This window comes from Sceloporus occidentalis, unplaced genomic scaffold (genome assembly GCF_023333645.1).
Source record: "Sceloporus occidentalis isolate IW3139 unplaced genomic scaffold, rSceOcc1.0.p SCAF_3, whole genome shotgun sequence".
In the NCBI taxonomy this organism is placed as follows: Eukaryota; Metazoa; Chordata; class Lepidosauria; order Squamata; family Phrynosomatidae; genus Sceloporus; species Sceloporus occidentalis.
Genome location: NW_028316983.1, coordinates 177,860,903 through 177,881,540, shown reverse-complemented (window position 1 = coordinate 177,881,540; position 20,638 = coordinate 177,860,903). Strand labels below are relative to the sequence as shown.

General features: G+C 38.4%; 1 protein-coding gene across 2 annotated transcripts in view; it reads left to right on the top strand.

Annotated features, from left to right (window-relative positions):
- DOK6 (docking protein 6) overlaps positions 1–20,638 on the top strand; it is a 268,564-nt gene that overhangs the window by 171,299 nt on the left and 76,627 nt on the right. For both annotated transcript variants that reach the window (XM_089516957.1, XM_089516956.1), the window contains exon 5: positions 9,583–9,772. In XM_089516957.1, the coding sequence (XP_089373083.1) occupies positions 9,583–9,772 (190 nt within the window). The remainder of the gene's footprint in view (positions 1–9,582; positions 9,773–20,638) is intronic.

Sequence of the window (20,638 nt, the reverse complement as noted above, 5' to 3'; positions counted from 1 at the left end):
ATAAGTCAGAAATGACTTAAAGGCACATAACAACAACAGGTATCCTCGTCTTCAGAATCAGACATTCATACCAACTCACTCTGTAGCCTCTCAGTTCATTAGGGCTCTTTTATTACTCTCTGACAAGATCTTGATGTCAGATTTGTTACCCTAACATTCTATAAACGAATAAATCATGCATGCTTATTTGTTACGCTTATTATATTAAGATTGCACTGCAGCATGGGATTTGTAATCTTTATGATGTATTTATTATGTCTGTTAATCAATATTGGCACACTAGAAAAAAAGTTGTGGGATTACATTACAGAGGGTTTTTTAAAAAAAAAAAAACAAAAACAAAAACAAAAAACTGATAGTATCACTGAAATGAAGAATAATATTTGCTGTGGACGTATAAAGAAAAATCCTTCCTGGATTAACATGCTCTGCAGTTGAATCAACCACTCTGGATATAAGTTACAGTCATATTTGAATGTAAATTGTTAGAGTGGCAGTAATGGACTTGCATTCAGCTTTGGCAAACTTGGGTAGTAGCATTTCCCACAATGGCCCTCAGCTATAGGGATTGCAGATAACAGATAAACACTGATGAAGATTGTGCCTCATAGTTCCATGTCATACCCTCCATACTACCACCATGCTTACCAATAAAAGCACACTGAGAAACCAGTCTGGGCGGATAATATGTGTCTGCTTGTGCTTGAACTGAATCAGGGATTGATGCTTTACTGTGGCATTGGACTACACTGACAGTTGCCAACTGCAAGAAATGAACATAATTACCATGTTTATTGTTCTATAGTAAATAAATGGGATGAAACAAATACAATTAGGCCAGTAGGCACAGTGTCTCCATGCAAGGCACGCCCATAAGAAACCAAAGAGGCATAATTAGCAACACCACTTGAAAAGAAAGGAGTGAGTGAAACTGATGTTTCAGTAATATGCTGTGATGAATCATTAGGTACACTCCCTCAGACATTGCAATTTTGATAAATATCCCCCAGTGCAGAAATTTGCATTTAAATTAGGAAAGTTAAAGCTGTCACCTTAACTATAGAAAGCAAAGCAGACATTGTGACAGGGCATGGCAAGCGGTAAACTATTTGTTGATAGAAATAAGTTGGTTATAGGGGAAAACAGTCTCTGCAACAGAAATGTGAACTATGAACTTTGACCTAATTTAGTACAGTATGCTCACTTCTGCAAGCCATGTTTAAATGGATGAAAGCTCCCAATGAATAGTCTCCCACTTCTGTTGCAAAACCTATTTGTGAGGGATTGTTTTTATCTGCCTTGGCCAACGTCTTACGGACTAAGAGAAATCTTGGCAATGTATCAGAAGCTACTACTGCATTTTCCTGCTTTTCTTAGTTCCTTTTTTTCCAGCTGTCTATTTGCACATCAGAGAAGATAGGAGTTGCATTATCTGGTTGACCATCTAGCAGTATTTGGTATCTAGTTTTCCATCTGCAATGGTTTAAGTAAATCTGAAGTGTTTTTGACTTCCAGATATGTTGCTTTATTAGACAGAAATGGTACACACTGGTAAAAAAAAATTGAAGAGTGTTTGGGTGAGGCTTAATGACTATTGCTAAGTTTTATTCAAAGTCCAAGGGTTTCATTATTTCCTTTTTTATTATTTCTTTATTATTTTTTCATTATTTCCTTTTTAATCTTTACTCTTTAGGTTATTTCCTTAAGCTTTTTATCAGGATGATTAAGGAATCCAAGCTCAAGCCAAAAACAGATTTAAGAGGATTTCAAGACACCCCACAAATATGCATCTGTGTATATATGTGTGTGTATTGAAGCATTGAACATACAGAACTAGAAAATATTACATGAGCAAAACATTTTGACTTTCTACATATTTAGTTATTAACATGCAGTTGTGCCTGAGTGTTGCCATAACAAGGCGCACAACAACATGTTTTAAGTTAAATTTTCATTAATCAAACCACTTTTGGAAGGAATAATTCAGTGAACAAGAGAAAATTTGGCCAAGTCTAAACCACTTACCAATTCAACCACTGATCTCTGCATTATGTTCTACCTGCACATTGTTTATAGGAAATGAGTCCCACTTGAAAAAATGTGATATAAGTCAAATTAATCAATAAGGTTGGGATGTAGCACCATTGTGCTGATGATACTGATGAACCTTCCTGTCCCTCCAGTTATTCCACATGCACCTTTCAAAGCTGCTCTTGAGTGATGAGGAATCTTCAGAGCAAGGTTTTGAGTACCAAGAAGAACTGTAAGTAGGAAGGGAAGAAAGTCATGTCATGCTAACAGTCAGCCAGTAGAACAATTTTTGATTTAAATCTTTAACATTCCCACAAAGACAGCCTTCCAATCTTCTGTTACTGAAAGATCCATTCCATAGCCAAGCATGAAGGCCAAAATTAGTCTGTCATTATTTGTGACTTTAGTAATTATGTATGTATTTAAATTTTATTAAACAGTTTTACAAGTAGGCTGAATCTGAAGCATGACTGTGGTGTAGGGAAAGGAGTCCTTCCCCACATCATTGTGTTCTAGACTCAGAAGCCCATGGCTATCATTTGCAAGAAGACAGAGGCACTTTCTCACAAACAGCAGTGGCACATTATCAGAAGTGTAGCCCCAGGAACCTGGAGGCCAAAAGTACAAATAGACTCCCAGGGATATCTTTTTCTTGCTGACTCCTTCCCAAGGCAGTCATCTTAATCACATTGTGTGGCTCAGTCTTTGATGCTGGTGGGATTTGATCCCAACTAAGCACACACAAAGGTTTCAGTTGTCTGTTGCTTGCAGAAATGCCTACTTTTCCTCAATAAAATTTTATCTTATGAGAAGTGACAGATATCAACCCAGCTGCTCATGACTGAGTACAAGATGATAATGAAGCTCTTTTTTATACCATTCTTTAAAACCACTCAGCCGTTCCTGAAATAAGAATTGCCCTCACAGTCTCTTAGTGGTGAGGGAGCACAGAATGAGCTGAAAAATGGTGCTTGTCATTTATATTTGATGGAACAAGAAGTAGGAGTGAGTGGAATCAAGAGGTCTCCCCCTAGCTGGCAGCTTAGGGACACTGTCCCTCACAGTTTAATAGTAAATACCCTATTACATATTATGACTTTGCTTTGTTTTGCACTTTGTTTTCCTTGGTTCTAGCAAATAAAAATGTCAAACCAGATTGATCCTGCGTAGTTTAAATGAACTTATCCAAGTGTAGATGCATTCAATAACTTTGCTTTGTACTGAAGTAAGTACAGAAATCCATGACTTCCCTATGGTGTGTTTTTTGGTCACTTATGTCACACATGAAAAATGAATATCCATATTGTGAATATCCAAATTCCCAAATGTTCCAAAATCCTAAACTCTTTTCATAAGTGACTGAGGTAGTGACACCTTTGCTTTCTGATGGTCCAATGTACACAAATGAATTTCATGCACAAAAATATTAAAAATATTGTGTATAAAATTATCTTTAGGCTTTGTATATAAGTGTGCCCACATCATACGCGGGTGCACTTTATGCAGTTTTCAGCATATGGTGAAAGCCATACAGGGAGGAAGGGACAGCACGTCCCATAGGGAATAATGAGGCGCCCACCTGTGGCACGTGTGCACCGCCACACCACTGCATGCATGAGCCCCATTCATTTAAATGGGGCTCGAGCATATGCATAATTTGCTTTATGTGGGGGAGTCCAGAACGGATCCCCCGCGTAAAGCAAGGGCACACTGTATAAGGTGTATAAAAGCACAAATGAATCTTGTGTTTAGACATGGTTATATCTGGAACACTTTTGGTCCCAAGCATTTAGATAAGGGATACTTAGCTTGTAGTAGGTTGATCATAGTCTTCAAAGAACATTTTCCCATGATAATTCGTAAAAGCATATTTTGAAATATACTAGCTTTTCCAGCCAGCCATTATTTTTTCTGGTCTTAAAAGTTAAATCATGTTCTGGCATGGAACCAGGTCAGAATCTAAAAAACCAGTAACCTTTAGAGTATGGCTGACCGTAAAGTTTTGCTGTTGACCTTTCTCATGTTTCCATGGTTTCCATCCATTATCTCTTACATAGAGTTCCCATTTTCTTAAACAGTTTAACTGAACGCTTTGATTATCAAGTTCTATTGTTGTCTTTGCAACAGAGGGGACACAAGAGAATGATTTTTATTTTTTTGTGCATGTATGCCAGTTTTGCTGTAAAAATAAAATATATACAGCTGGATTTTTTTTTCACAATATGTTTATTCCTTAGACTGTTTATTGACAGTTATTTATTTCTACACTGCATCTTATTATATAACATCTTCAGTTTCATTTTTAGCCACTAGCTCCCATTGTATATATTCTTGATTTTACTTGGTTTTGTACAACACTGTGTAGATTTACCACGCTTTATAAATAAAGCTAATAATAATATAATAATAATAATAAATATATTTTCCTGGAGTTTGTTATACAGTGGATAGGAGAAGCTAAGTGTAGTAGACACACATTTGAGACTTTATGAGAGCTTATTTCAGTAAACTTGAAAAAGTGAGCCTGTGATAAGGAATACTAAAAGAGAAGGAAACCCATGATGGCTGTGAGTTTCTTAAAAGTAAGATATTAAAGGCACAATTTCAGAGAGTTTCAGTGAAGAGGAAAGATGGGAGGTGCCTAAAGAAACTAGGATTTATATCTTAAAAAACTTTCAAATGAGCTAAGATGTAAAAAGGGCATGAACAAGAAATGGAAAAAGGGGGAAATCACCAAAGGTAAGTTAAAATGTCTGGAAAACCAAATCCATACATTATATCCTCCTTAAGGAAATGTATGGTTGTAGGGAAATCCCATGTTTGCAAAATGTGTTATCATGAAAATGCTTGTGGAACATATAGGAATGCTTTATAAATCATATACTGTCTGGGATAAAATTTGAGTGTATTAATTTTACTTCGAAGTCCTCATTTAAAAGACCTCAATAGTTACTTCAATTAGTAACTTCAACTACTTAAAAGACTCAGTAGTTACTTCATTCAAATTTAGTATAGTCATATAAGTTGTATGCTTAGGAACTCATATTCCAAATACATAATTTTTGGGTACTACTGGAATTTCTAGTAAACATATACACTCAATGATGTATTTATTGTGTCCCACTGGCATGAGTTCTGATTTGACCAATTATTCAAATAGCCAAAGCATGGAATGCAACATTAATATCAGAACAGATGACTGAGGCTTAGAGATAAACAATAAAATGCTGTCAAGTTACAGCATAATTTTAAATTTTAAACTTATTCTCAAAGCCATGATTATTAGTTTTTTTCTAGCAGAGCAAGCCAACGTCTCCAAACTTAAATATCAAAGGAGAAAGTGGTGATTCTTATTTTATGCCTGTTCCAAAGGCCAATAGCACAGAAGAAAATTGGCAGTGCTCTGTGTCAAGTGTTCAAGACACTTATTGAGCTATCTGCTTACTGGTCCACAGGATACATTAACCAGAATGAGTAACACTGCAAGGTAGCACTGTCACTACCCCTTCTTTTCCAACTTTAAAGGATGTCCTTGGGGCTTCTTGAAAATAAAGAGACAAAATGTGTACACTCTTGCTCCCAAGAGCCCCCCTACACAAATAATATGCAACAGTAGCAGTAATCAAACAGTTAGCTCCTGGATTTAGAACTAGGCAACAGTATGAGTGCTGGACCCAAATCTAGAAGATCACACATTATCAGCCTAAGAGCAAGCCTATGGCAAACTTCTACTGAATATTGCCAAGAAAACCCTACAGTAGGTTTGGCACAAGTCAGAATCAGTTTGAAGGCACATAACAATGACTGCAATGACAATAATGCACACATACCAAATAATATGGAAATATAGTTATGTAAGCTAGAAATACAAATATTTACTAATAGAAAAATTAGAAAAAGACAGAAAAAATATTCAAAAGCAAAATTATTAAAAAGCAACAATAAGCTTTTCCCCCATGCATAGCATCTGCATATGCATGAACCTCTTGACAAAGCAAAACCTGAGACCATAGTTTCCCCAAAGACACAATAGAGCATCTGGGAGAAGCGAGGAACAAAAAGACAGGATTTCTTTACATTTTGATTTTCTATCTACACAATATTCTATTTACTTGGAAACAAATAGAAAATTATATATTTTTTATTTTAAAAAAATGTTACCATTGTAACAAAAATGGCCAGTATTTTTATCAGACTTTTTCAGAATGCAATGTGGTATAGTAGGCTGATCAGGTCTTTCACTTTGCAAACTGATTAAATAACAAATTTAAGATTATCGGACTAATCTAAGAGCATCAGTCTATACTTTATAAGTCCCAGGTGATATATATGAGCCAGAAACATATTAACCTCTTGAAGCAAGAGCAGCATTTAATACCTTACCATCAGTGTCTGTAAAGGAAATGGATCTGTAGTATTCACAATGAGTGTGGTCTCTGCCAGGTTTAAGAATCACAAGAATATCATACGGTGTTGATGGCAAAGAAAGTCTCCATGTGCAAACAATATAATTTTGAAATTAAAAATGTGCAGGAACAATATACCATAAAACAGGAAATCCATTTGGTTCCAAGACTTTCTCAGAATTCATTTTCATGATTACTCTCTTAATATGCAAAAGTCCAGCCATAAGCTGCTCTTGAGACTAATCTAAATATGGAACATCAAGATGAAAGGGGGTCAGGTGTGTGAATATCTGGAAACTTATTTTTCTTCATATATATTTTGGAATAAAACTTGCAGAATTTTATGTTTATATCAAAGGAATAGTATTGTTCTTGCCATTGAGATCGAATGAATATGTGTGTGTCTGCATGAATGCATGTGTGTGTGTATATAGTTCTTTTGTTGTTTTAAGGCTTAAATCCTAGCCAGAATAAGTAGTAAAGAGGAATTCTTGGAGCTTCAGTTTAACAACATCTGGAGAGCCACAAATTCTCACCCTTGGTGTAGGTAGTTGTAGACAATTACAACTCACAAGTGACAGTTTCCAGTACAAAATGATCCTGGCAAATAGAAGGAAAATGAAGATGTAATGTTTGAAGGAAAAACAGACAAATGTGCTATAGGAAATGAAAACCCAAACTGTGCAATGTGAAATCAGAATATCCTCCAGTAGTCACATAGCCTTTATCACTTGGAATTTAGGCTTAAAGTACTTGTTGGAAGCCTGACATCCATTAGTGTGATTAATGAGAAATATAGCCTCAGAGCAAAGGATGGATAGCTGTGACACTGAATGATTCAGCTAAGGAGCCATCAGTGGGACAAAATTAAATGAACTGAGACAGAAAAAATATTGAGAATGACAAGTTTACTTATAGCCATGTGGGTTCTTTAATCTTACAATATATGGAATACAGTAGTTATTTGGCTGCAGAGATTTCTCAAGGAAACTTTCCCTCAGTGTCTGTACTCTTTGTGGCATTTAATATTAGTCTCTGGCTTATTTCCAACTTTTTTTTCACGACCCCATTTTTAAAACGAAGAATTTAAAGCTCGGCTAAAATGGAGGGTTGTTGGTGAATATAGAGCAAAATGTTCTCATGAAAATATCATTTTTTTTAATGAGTCAATTATATTGTATCTCCTTTTTAACTCGCCATATTGGTTTTGCTGATTCTTTGCAATATATTTGCAGCTACCACTGAATTCTAATATCTGTAAGTCTTTAAACTTTTGAAAATAATCCTCTTAGTTGCTAGGTCCTCAGTGATTTCAGTCATGATTATTCAAAACCAGAGGTCAAAACAAGTGTTAGTGCTAGATAGCATCATAGGGTCAAGTGAAACATCTTTGCCAGAATAAGATGAGATCTGTGGGAGCTGATCAATAACTAAGGTTTAGCTGAAACAAGAGGCAAAGGTGTAGTTGGAGAATACATCTGCAAGAAAATGGAAGGAATTAACTTTAAATCTTGTCAGAATCTGACATATTCTGTCATGGATGGATGTTGCTGTTATGTATAAGCATGTTTAAATGGGTATTGAAGTATCTAAGTTATGTAGAAGAATGATGGGAGGCACAGTACTAGTGGAAATAATTGGTGGTGGTTCAAAGGGAAAACATACATAAAAGGCCTGGATGAATTAGGATGTGGCAACTGACAGAATCACAGAACAAGTAACAATTTGGCCTTTCTTCACATCACAACTTTGGGACTGAGCAGACAGAGAGAGAGAAATGGAGAGTTCCTGGGTTTTTCTGATTGGGCTGAAACCCGCACTATCTATGCAGCCTGCTCCCAAGGCGGGCTGAACACCCACAAGCAGTCTAAACCATACTCCATCAAGCTGTGCCTTTCTATTATTTTTGTTTCTCACTCCCCCACCCCCATGCATGCATGAACACAGTACCTGTGACTGTCACTTAACTTCCTTGTTTTGTCCAGCTGTCATCCCATTGGATGCACCAGGTGACCAGCAACATAGTCACATGAGCAATACACTGCTTGGGGCTCCAAGTGACACACTGGCAAAGCACAATCAAGGAGTCCCTCCATACATGCCCCCCTTTCCCCCCTTTACTCCCTTTGAACTGGCCGGTTTGTGGATGTTTTATGATATCCATTGCATTATTGATGAAATGCCATTTTTGTCGTAATTTCACTTCATCTGGCCACTCGTACACCTGTGTGCTCAATGGAAGAAAATCACCATTTGGTGAGCAATGGCACCAGCGGCAGCATCTCCCTGGGCCCAGGGTGTATGTTCCAGACCACTTCTGTAAACAGCCTGGGGCTTCCTACATTCCCGCACTTGTGTCGTGTTGTTTATACACCAGTATGGTGATGAATACGTTCTGTGTTAAAGTAGAGAAAGGGGGCTTTATTTTGCTCTTGTCTTTCACCCCAGAGTGTGGCTTCATCCAGGTTTCATTCATTTCGACCTCATGTGCCATATAAAGAGCTGAACCTTGAAACTGAGTGAAACATGGGTGGGTTTTGTTTTTTGTTTTGTTTTGTTTTTTTGGCCAGTGTAGACAACCCCCTTATCTGTGAAATTTTTTTTAGATCTAATGTGAAAAGTCCTTCACTAGGGTCTCCTCCTGTTTAAACATACAGGTGTCAGCCTACCAACCAAAGAAAAAGTGAGTCCTGTATTGTGCTGTTTTCTCTTGTCTTTCTCTTCAGTTTTCCTCCCTGCTCACAGTGTTCATTTGTTAATGATGTGCACTGTAATGTTCTCTTTCCTTTTGCTTTGAAAATAGGTCCATCATATTAAATGCAATCAAAACAGCTTTCTCATTCAAATTATTAATACAGTAAGAGGATGCTAATGATTTTATAAAGATTAGCAACAATTGATAATGTTTAATGGTTTCATTATGTCAATGGGTGTCTGTTAGTAAAAATAAAGAGGTCTCAGCTGTGCTTCCAGATGTACTATGAATTAAAAAGAAACACAATCCCATCCTCTGAGGAAGCTGCACTCATGTATTTAAATGGATTCTGATTTATATATTTCACTTACTGCACAGAATAAAAATTATATTTGAAGCTAGCTCATGATTTTTACTGTTTTCATTATTTTTGTTTCCCCTTATCTTTAGAGCGATTCAACGTATACCTTATGCCTACACCAAATTTAGATATCTACGGGGAATGTACAATGCAGATCACACATGAAAACATCTATCTCTGGGATATCCACAATGCTAAGGTGAAGCTGGTCATGTGGCCTCTAAGTTCCCTAAGGAGATATGGGCGTGACTCCACATGGTTCACTTTTGAATCTGGGAGGTAAGAGATAATCATGAAAGTATGAAAAGTAGACTTACTCAGTAGAATTCTCATGCATTGTGTCATGAGCAAGTGTGAAGTACTTGATCCAGATGGCACATGCAAGAGTAACTACCATTTTCCTCCTGGAGCTTGGAAAGATTTCTTTAGGGGGGAGGGGCTACAATTTCCTGAATCACCCAGCCAGGCTGTGGAATTCGAAAGATGTGGTTCCAAGCTCTGTTTCCTGCCTCTAACATAAGTTTCTATGATTTTTGTAAAGGCTTCTGTCTAAATTTAGGGGTATGTCTTTGGCTTTTCCAGTTTATATTCTCAATTGGTCGTTACTACATCTTGGTCCAAAGTGTTTGGGTCTGTTATCTGTTACCAGGGTGTCCATATGGTAATATTCCTGAAATTGGACTACAGGGCCTAAACACTCTAAAGGCACCAGATGCTACATGATCTTGGAAGCTAAGCAGGCCCAGCTCTGGTTAGTTCTTAGATGATAGACCACCAATGAATACCAGGTGTCGTAGGCTATATTTCAGAGGAAGGGACTGACAAGCCCTATGAAATTCATGAAGTTGCCATAAGTGAACGGGCCACTAGAAGTAATGAGACCTTTTAGCACCTTTGACACTAAAAAATAAGTTGGCAGCATGAGCTTTTGTAGACTTAATAAAGACAGAGATGAGGAGAGTAGATTAGTGTGGGAAACAGAGCATGATGTGATGAACAGGTCAAGGGCACCCCCATGAAGATGGGGGTCAGATAGTGTTGAAATGTGTGTAGCATGCCAGGAAGCCATTATTGGCCGTTTGAAGGCACATACACATACACACACATGGATTCTCATTTAAACTATAATGTAAGGAAAACACTCAAAATTAAGACTGTGCTACCCTTTTATGGACATATTGTATAAATGGACTTAAAGAAATTAGTTTTTGCATTGTCAGTTTAGGTGCCACAACCATAACAATAACTTCTTTCATGCTTGTTTTGCCTGCCAAACCACACTCGTTTCTTTTTTTCTGTAAATATAGGTTTGTAGACATACTCAGAGTAGTATAAAATCTGAGCAGTAACCTTGTAACTGGCTAGAATTATATTTGGACATTTACATAAATTGATAAACTAGGCTTGGGACAGGGGAGTGAGGCATGAATTTCTTTCTTTTACCAAGCAGTGGTTTCCTTGACAGGGCTGAAATTGTTTTAATTTTGGGTAATTTTTTTTTAAAAAAAATTAGAGTTATTAAAATAAATACAGTCACCCCTCCTAATGCACGGATTTCAGATCCACGCCCTTGAATATACATGGACGGGCGACTGCCACTATTTGCAATGGCGCATACACATGGGATCCGGAACAGATCCCCCATGAAACAGAGGGCCAACTGCATAAGAATGAAACTAAAAGTTAAAATAGTCATGTATGCTACAGTAACACAGAAATAAGTAAAAATCCCCTCTCTCCATATAATTGTATTCAGGTTTTACCTTTTTCAGCCAGTTTCCATGACTGACCAAACACTGAAGTGTCACAGGTTATCTACACATTAAAGAGAAAGCAATCTCTTTACAAAGTTCTCGGTTATTATTGCTGAAGTATCTTTTTGTATGAAAAACACCATAGACTTCATAACAATCTGTAGCAGGAAAAAAATTTCCCCTGTAGGGAACAAATATCAAACAAAACTGCTTTCCTTTCTTAGTTCTCCAGGCAAGTTTTGGATAGACAGGGATGCGACTGTCAATTAACTCTGGTAGCAAAGGAGTGGAAAAACCTGTCAAACCTTTTAAATAGTTGAATGCTTGAGAAATGAATTCTACTAATCTGAAATAGTCCATAATAGTTCGGTTCAATGTTGTGTTTAATGCTAGCTCATGAATATCCTCTGAGCTTGAGATTTTACACAGTACTTATGCAGTAGACTTCTAGGGTGGTAAAGCAGATTATGGCACTTCAGACTGCAGCTTGAGGGGGATTACATTTTTGTATATACCCTAATTTTTGCTTTGTTTTGTTTTTAAAAAGGACTCAAACATAGCATAGTGAAGATTTTCACACGACATCATTATACCGTTCCTTTATCGTCCCAGAGTGTAGTGGAATCATCATAACAGATAGACGATTCCAAAAGATGTTCACATGAAGCTGTTAGTGTTCTTAAAACGTTGATATATCAGAATTTAGCAATTCAACTGTTTTGAAATCGTTTTGTAATCATTTATTGCTGTTATGACGATTCCACTACACTTTGGGACGATAAAGGAACGATATAACGATGTCGTGTGAAAATGTTCAGCAAGTCAAAAACTAGAAGATTGGAATTCAGTACAAACAATCTCCATCCTGTATGTGCTATTTCTTTCTTTCTTTCTTTCTTTCTTTCTTTTCAAGATATCGTTTTTAAATAAATAGAAGAGGATTCACTTTGTGAGCCTCTACCTGTTCTGTGAACTATATTCTTCCACCTAATACTGCATAAGCAGACCTGGTCTTCACTGAACTAGGAAAACTAACTTTTGGCACATTAGGCAAATATATATATATATATATTTTCTACAGATACCTCTGCCTAGCTCTCATGGTAGAATAAAATAAAATAAAACAATTCACAAATGTAATAACTAAGAAGATACTGCATTTTCATGACATCCACAGTCTGTTGCCTGAGGCTAATGCCTTATTCAGCCTTGCTCTGAGCAACTTTCCCCTTCTGAATCCCAGTAAATGAAAGAGTATGTTTGAATGTCACTGAATATTAGATAGACAGACAGACAGAGATAGTAGGAGAGAACGTAGAGCCAAACAAAATGTGTGTCATGCCTGTTGGTTCTGTAGAGAAGAGGCTGTGCTTCCATGCATTACCTATAATGTAATAGCCCAGGCCAGCATGAGCATTTTATTTTACTGAAAAGTAGCAAAATGAATATATTCACTTGGTAAGGAGGTGTAGGCAGATGCAGTGAGCTGTATCAAATATTCTGAAGAATATGTGGCACACTCTCAAGATCATATCTCCACATGATGCATGGACAAATATTGTACAAGTATGGCATGGAATGAGATTATGTGTCAACACTGCAAGCAGACATAATATGCTTCAAAGGGAATTGCAGGATTTAACTCAAAATATTTACACATGAATACTGTGCAGTAAGCATGCAGGGATATGAGTCATTTCTGTTCATATCTAATGGTAAATGAAAGGTCAGTTGTGTTTCTCTTTTCTTCTGCTTGTCCAGCTTCATTAAAGTTTTTCGTTTCCAATGGAATTTCTTTTTAATTTAACAGTCTCTTGCTCATTTTTCATGAACCAGCTGTGTTTTATTCTAACTCATTTAAAAGAGAGGGAGAAGGAGAGAGAGAGAGCAGTAACATGTGCTTTTTCTAACCAGTATGTTAAGTTTATTTTTAAAAGTATGATCATATTAAAAGAAGTTGTTCTTAGACATACAGATCTTATGAAGCTGCAAATAGGTTTTTCAGTTCATTTGAGGAAATGGAGGCAACCAAAGCTTTTAAACTAAGCTGTTCTAGAATGATATACTGTACAAAGTATCTATTATTAATAATGGTGTTTAGAATTAATGTAGCAGTTTGGAGTGTTCGATACCAGAAAATAAGAAATATAAATTATTAAATAATAGCAGCATTGAATTTTCCCTTCCTACTAAGTGCCTTGCTACAATGCTGTACTGTGCCAGAGAATTTGTCAGCCTGTAGGAATGGACAGGCAGAGGAACAAAGGGCTATAGCAAGAAAATCCTTGCATAATTTACAACTCTAGCCAATATTTGCATAGATAGGTCAAGATCTTACTTCAGACAGGGGGAGCATAACTCTCAGTCCCATGTCTTCTTGTGGGAGATTCTCTGAGAATGATTGGCATGCCGGTCTTTACAGCTGCCTATGTTGACTTTCTACAAACCTTATAATGAACGTTGTAGGTTGTTCATTAGGGGTTGGGGTCAGAGCCTTTATCTCACATTTTGAAGGCTTACAAAGGACTGTAGACTTTTTTTCTCTTCCCTCTTTTCAAACCACAATGCTGTTCAAAGCAAGAATCTGTTCTTTTCATGGCTCATGACTGTGAATCTATCTAATGGCTTCATGGCCAAAAAAGGAAAGACATAAGAATTACCCTAAAAATAGCCATAGAAATTGCAGTTCACAAACCACAGCTTAGTCCTTCAACATCACTGGATGTATATAGTATTAGAAGTCCATTTTCTGTGTTACTTGCTAAAATGTGAACAAAGCTTTTGCAATTGATTCAGTCTGTTTAGCAGAACTCATCCTGAGCCAAAAATCCTATAGTAACAACTAGCGTAAGTGCATTCCTATGTTCAAGTTAAGGAATCCTTGCTTGGTTTAAAAAAGAAGAGTCAATATGACATAGGTGCGGTACACACTACCAACAAGTGGCGTACCAGCGCCGATACTAGGGTTGGGGACCACACGGCAACCACACGGTCCCTAACCCTAGTATGTGCCAGTGGTGCAATAATGGTTGCATCCCGTATACATGGGCACCGTCATTATGATGTAATGGACACATAGCGTCTGCACATCGTACTGTGCCAGTTATGTCATGGGTGTGCCATTGGCACACTCACAACTTAACAGTGGTGGCGCAAAAAGAACCCGGTTTTTCTGGGTTCTTTTTACTCTGGAGTGATGACATGCAGTTTGGGGGCTGCACCATCCCTCCGAAGCAAAAACAGGTGCCAGCAGGCCACCATTTCTTGGCGGTCTGTACTGCGCCATCGTTTTCTTTTCTTTTCCCAAGCTTTTTCTTTTTGCTCAGAGATGATAACACATTATGTTAAGTTATGTTACTACCTGAGGAGATAACGTGTCATGATTAACATAATGAACAATGATAACTACTTTACACATTATTCATAGAATCATCAAACTGGAAGAGAACACCAGGACCATCCAGTTCAACCACTGCCATGCAGGAATACATGATTTGAGCACTTTCAACAGATGGCTATCCAGCCTCTGTTTTAAAACATCCAAAGACGGAGACTCTGCCACACTCTGAGGCAGCATAGTCCACTGTCAAACAGCTTTTACCATCAGGAAGTTTTTCATCATGTTTAGATGGAATCTCTTTTCCAGTGGTTTGAATAATAACAATGAAAGCAAATAGTATCATATGACCAGCAATGTGTGAAGTCATTCAATAGCTAAATTAAGAAGTCAGTGCAAAAGGTGGCCAGTGTTTGACATCTAATTTGAAAAACCACAGGCTTGTTTCTGAGATGTAATTTCAGAAATACACAGCCAGGATTAAACAATTTTAAATCTCACTGATTTTCTTGTGGGAGAGTTAAGCTGTGTTTAACCCTGATTCCTCCTTTGACATCAATGTAAGGCATTAATTCAGGGCCCTTGTCCTAAATGATTCTAAAATAAGCACTTGAATTTTCTACTTTAGTAAACTGGGGAGGGGGAGAGCTCAACTTAAAATAGAATATACTTGATTTTAAAATGTCTGTCTTGTATATAATGAGTTAACTCTGGATAACTGTACACATACTGGGGCAGAAGCTGGTTAGGAGAGAAGCTGACTTCCACACCCCTCCTCTCCCCCCAGTCCACCAAATACTTTTCTAGGGATTGATGGACTCTGAGGAATGAGATAGGATAGGATGTAGTGTGGGGCACTGAGAGGGAATGGGGATGTCAACAAGGTAGAAAACCTCCATGAGTAGATATCCCACTCCCTATGAGCCTTGCCTGATGACTACTTAACTATATTTTGGTTTCAGTGAAGGTTTTGTTTTGTTTTGTTTTCCCAGGCTTTTTAGAGGAGAAATGTTAACACTGCTTCAATTTAAAGATTTATTTTTAATTTTTTTTGCATTTAGTCCTTGCATTTATTATGCTTTGTTTGATTTGTTCACTTTTCATTTTAACTGTTAGTTTATTATCTTTTGATGTAAATCGCTATGGGAATTGAACTGGAAAGCATCACAGAAATACTTCAAGAATGGAAGGGGGGAAGCTCTCAAATATTCTCAGAAGTCAAGTGTTTAGAGGTTTCTTATGTTTAATTAAGGAGCACATTGGAGCTTCTTTAGCTCTGATTTCCTGGCTCTGCTCAGTTACAGGAACTGGGGGATCAGTATGAGGAAACAAAAGGTACGTAATTGCACAAATTGCACAGCACAGCATCATTATATAACACTCATCTTGAGAAGCTAACAGTTTATAATACTTCACTTTGGTGTCACGAAGAGAAAAACCTGTTTGAGAGCAGAGGATGCCAGGAATTATACTTCGGGGGTGGTCAGCCTTCTGCCCTCTCACCTCTCACTATTGTGTAGCCAATGAGAAGATAATTGGAATTATATAACACAATTGGACATCAGGGTGTTTTTCCCTGTATCTCCTATCCAAGGCTTCAGAGATAGGGAGCCTAGGAAGAGGGGGAAATAAGTAGATTAAATGTGATCCCCTGAGAAACAGTGCAAGTTAAGCTACATTCATTTTGTGTGTGGAACATTTTCTGGTCACTATTGTTCTTTATGTCAGTGGTGTAGTGGCTTGAGCATTGGACTACAACTCTAGAGACCAGGGTTTTAATCGCTGTGTGGTTGTGGAAACCCATTGGGTGACCATGAGCAAGTCACACACACCCAGTCCCAGAGGAAGACTGGGGCTGAGTGTGTGTGCCTTGCCCATTGTCACCCAATGTGTTTCCACAACCAAGCAGGGATTCAAACCCTGGTCTTCAGAGATGTAATCCCCCTCTGTCAATCCCCCCTCTGAACAAATTCGGTTCAAATTAGGCTTAGGGTCACCATAAGTACACAACAACAAGTAACAACAACAACAAATAATACATCCTCTGGGGAACATTTACTTCAACTAGGCAGAACTAGATGGGCAGCTGTCAACCAGAGGACATTTTCATTGGCTGCTCCTAGACTATGAAATGACCTGCCAAGGGAGATGTGACAGCTAAACATGCTGCTTGAATGTAAAACAGCATTAAAGTCCTATGTTTTCTGGCAGACCTACTATGTCCTGAAACACATGGGCAAGATAGAACAGCTTCCAGCTGTTTCGCGAGTGAGGTGTGCATATGACACATGCCCCTTGAGCAGCCAGAAGCTGTCCTGAGGGTGCCTGTGGTGGCCCGGGGCCATCAAAAAAGGAGTGCAAAAAAGAGCTCCTTGCCAGCGGCCAGTTTGGGACCATGACGGTGGCCCACTTTAAGAGTGGGCCATACAGTTGCACTGGTCCCCAGGTGATCATGGATACAGTGACCTCTGACTGCTTTTTCCTGCCCATCTGCTTGAGCCCTTTGTCAATTTTGAACTATTAATTTTATGTTGGATGAATTTAGTATGTTCTCTTTTTATGTGTTTTAACCTAGGGTGTTTAAAAGTTTTTATGTGTTTTCATCTTTGTTGTACCCCACCTTCAACCTTAGGAAGAAATGAGTGAGACATTATCATTATCATTGTTATTAATGTTGTTGTTAATACTATTATTTTAATAATTTTTAATCAGTATCAATTATTAAGTATTAATAATTATTAATATTAATATTTACCAGTATTATTGACTATCTTTGCTACATCTCTCTTGATTATGAAATCCACTCATTTCTTTTTTTCTTTTCATTTCCTGAGCAGAACACTGTGTAGTTATCTGAGTGGAAATGACCCATTCCTCTCCATTTTAGCTTATTTACCTCTAGTATTACTACATTTGTGCATTCCATTTCTTTTTTTACTATGTCTAGTTTCCCTTGGCTCATGCCTCTCAAATTCCTGAGCAGCACTTTGTTTATCATCAAATGTGCAAGTCATCCAAAACTGGGAGAAATGGGTAATACCTTAGAAGGCAAAATCAATATTTAAGATTGCCTTAATAGATTGGAGTGCTGAACTAGAACATACACACACACACACACACACACACACACACACACATAATTTCAACAGAGATAAAAAGAAAGTACTACATTTGCACAAAAACCCCACATGCACAAATATAAGATGGGTGCTGCCATACAAGTGAAAAAGATCTTGGTGTCCTGGTATACTATAAGCTTGAAGATAAGTCTTTAATGCTGTTTTACATTCAGACCCCATTGTTGACATGATGAGGCAGCAAAAAAAGAAGTCAATTCTATGTTACTTCAACATAATTATATTGTCCAGATCAAGGTATTTTATTCTTCTTTAGTCAGACTTTACCAGTTCTAGGCAATACTACTTACTATATAGACATGTCCTTAGGAGGTTAACCAAGTTAGAAAAAGTTCTGAAAGCCAAACCCTATGAGGAACAACAGAGAAGAGAAGAGTGGAAGGCAAAATGATAGCTACCTCCAAATATAGGAAAGGTTGTCACATAGAACATTGAGCTTGTTTTCTGATGCCCCAGGAGGAAGAGCCAAACCAATATATACAAATTAACAAAAAATGAGATTCTGACTAAATATTAGCAACAACATCCTAACAGTAACAGATTTTCAACAGTGTAATAGACCCAGAGTGATGGATGTTCACTCTATGGATGTTTTTAAACGGAGATTGCCCACTTCTTGGGAATACTTTAGTGGTGGATTCTTGCATTGTCAGGGAGTTAGATGGCCCTTACAATTCTGCAATGCAGTATATTGTTCCATTTCAATACAGGCTGAGTTTCCCTTCTCTGAAATGCTTGGGACCAGAAGTGTTTTGGATTTCTGAGTTTTTGGGATTATGGAATATTTGCATGTGCTTAGTGGGATATCTTGAAGATGAGACTCAAATCTAAACATGACATTCATATATGTTTCCTGTACACTTTAGCTTGAAAGTAATGTATACAACCAATAAATCTGAAACGTCCAAGCCATTATATTCCCCTTTATCATGTATGGATGTGAGAGCTGGACAGTGAAAGAAGTGGACAAAAAGAAAATCAACTCATTTGAGATGTGCTAGAGAAGAGTGCCGAGGATACCATGGGCAGCCAAAAGGACAAACAGATCAAGCCTGAAAAGGCTAGATGATGAAACTGAGGCTATCATAGTTGGCCGTATCATGAGTTGGCCATATCATGACCCAGAGCCTCGTCTTATGTAGGGGATCCGTTCCGGACCCACCCCACCCCCCACGTAAGGCAAATTTTGTCTATGCTTGAGCCCCATTCAAATGAATGGGGTTCATGCACACGCCATGGGTGCGCGCCCCATTCATTCGAATGGGACGTGCCACCCCTTGCACCCCACGCGCTCCCCGCAGCTTGAGCACGTACGCTAAGGAAGTTAGTGGCTAGTAAAAAAGGAGGAAGATCACATGCCAGATGCAATCAGGGAGGTCACAGGCCTGAATCTTCAAGACCTGACCAGGGCAGGGATAGGGAATCTTGGAGATATCTCATCCACAGGTTCTCCATGAATTGGGGCTGACTCAAGGGCAGTTAACAAAAAAGAATAACAGAATATGTATAGAAAATATTTTAAATAATTTTGCACATGAAACAAAGTTTGTGTACATTGAACCATCAGAAAGCAAAGGTGTCACTATCTCAGTCATCCATGTGGAAAATTTTATATTTTGAAATATTTTGGATTTTGGAATTTCAGGTAAGGCAGACTCAACCTGTAGTAACATTTGTATGCAGCTTGACTGAAGGTACTAATACTTCTTTTCCTATAGTGGCAAACAGTGTTACAAATACCTGAGCAATGTGGTGTAATTTAATAATGGCTATTCCATTATGATAAGTCATAGTGGCGGGATACAAACCGCCATAAAGTACGCGCTCCGCGCGTACTAGGGTTAGGAAGGGCCGTATTAGGGTTAGGAAGGTTCTTACCTTCCTGACAGCCCTTCCTCCCAGTACGCGCGGAGCGCGTACTTTTTTGCGGTGCCCATCCACATGGGCGCCGCCATGTTGACGTACTGGACGCTGTGCGTCCAGACGTGTCGCGGCGGAAGTGACGTCGCGAGGACGCACTCCACCCCTCGCAGCGCCACTTCCGCGTTCCAAAAAGGAGCGGCATTTCGCCGCTCCTTTTTTGCTGCGCAGGGAAGCCTCGCGGTCTGGCAGCTGGGGCTTCCCTACGCAGCGAATGGCGGCGGCGGGAAAACGGCCCCTTGAGGGCCGTTTGTATCCCGCCAGTATTTCTCTTTCCCTCCATACATAGGGGGTGTTCCCATTGGCTTATATTCCGTGCTACAAATCGAATCCAAGGTACATCGTTCCTATTAGAAACCGAATTAACTCTAGAACAGTTCTAGAGCAACCCGCAATCGTTCCCACTAAAATTCGAATCATAAAGCGGATTTTAATTTAATCCGTGTTAAAGGTGTATAACCCGTGTTAAAAAAAATAGAAGGGTCGAACCTACATTTTTTCCTTGATCCGAGATAGGAATCGGATTATTGAAGTAGGAACGATCAGCCTTAGAAATCGGGTTAGCTGGATGGGAGAAGTGGAGCGTGATGGGCTGGCTCGGGGGAGTCTCCCTTTCTTGTCCCCATCCGTTGTGGCCGTCGCCATCTTTGCTTCCCTCACCCCTTTGTCCGCTGATAAGGATTTTTTTATTTTTTTATTAAATGGTTTACAGGCGCTTAATCTCTTCAGCGCTTTAAGCGCCTGAAGTCCCGGCCACTCAAGCACCTGCATCTGCCAAAGGACTCTTAAAGTAGGGTTGCCATAAGTCTGGACCTCCTAACCTGGACAAATGTAGGAAAAATGTAAGACAAAATTTTCAAATGTAGGGCACATTTTTAAAAATTGGAGGACATGCGCAAAAAATTGATGTTTTTAAAAAATGTTACTATAAATGCATGTTTCTTAAGCATGATCAAAATGGAGGACATTTGGGCATTATTCCTAGACCCGTGAAGTG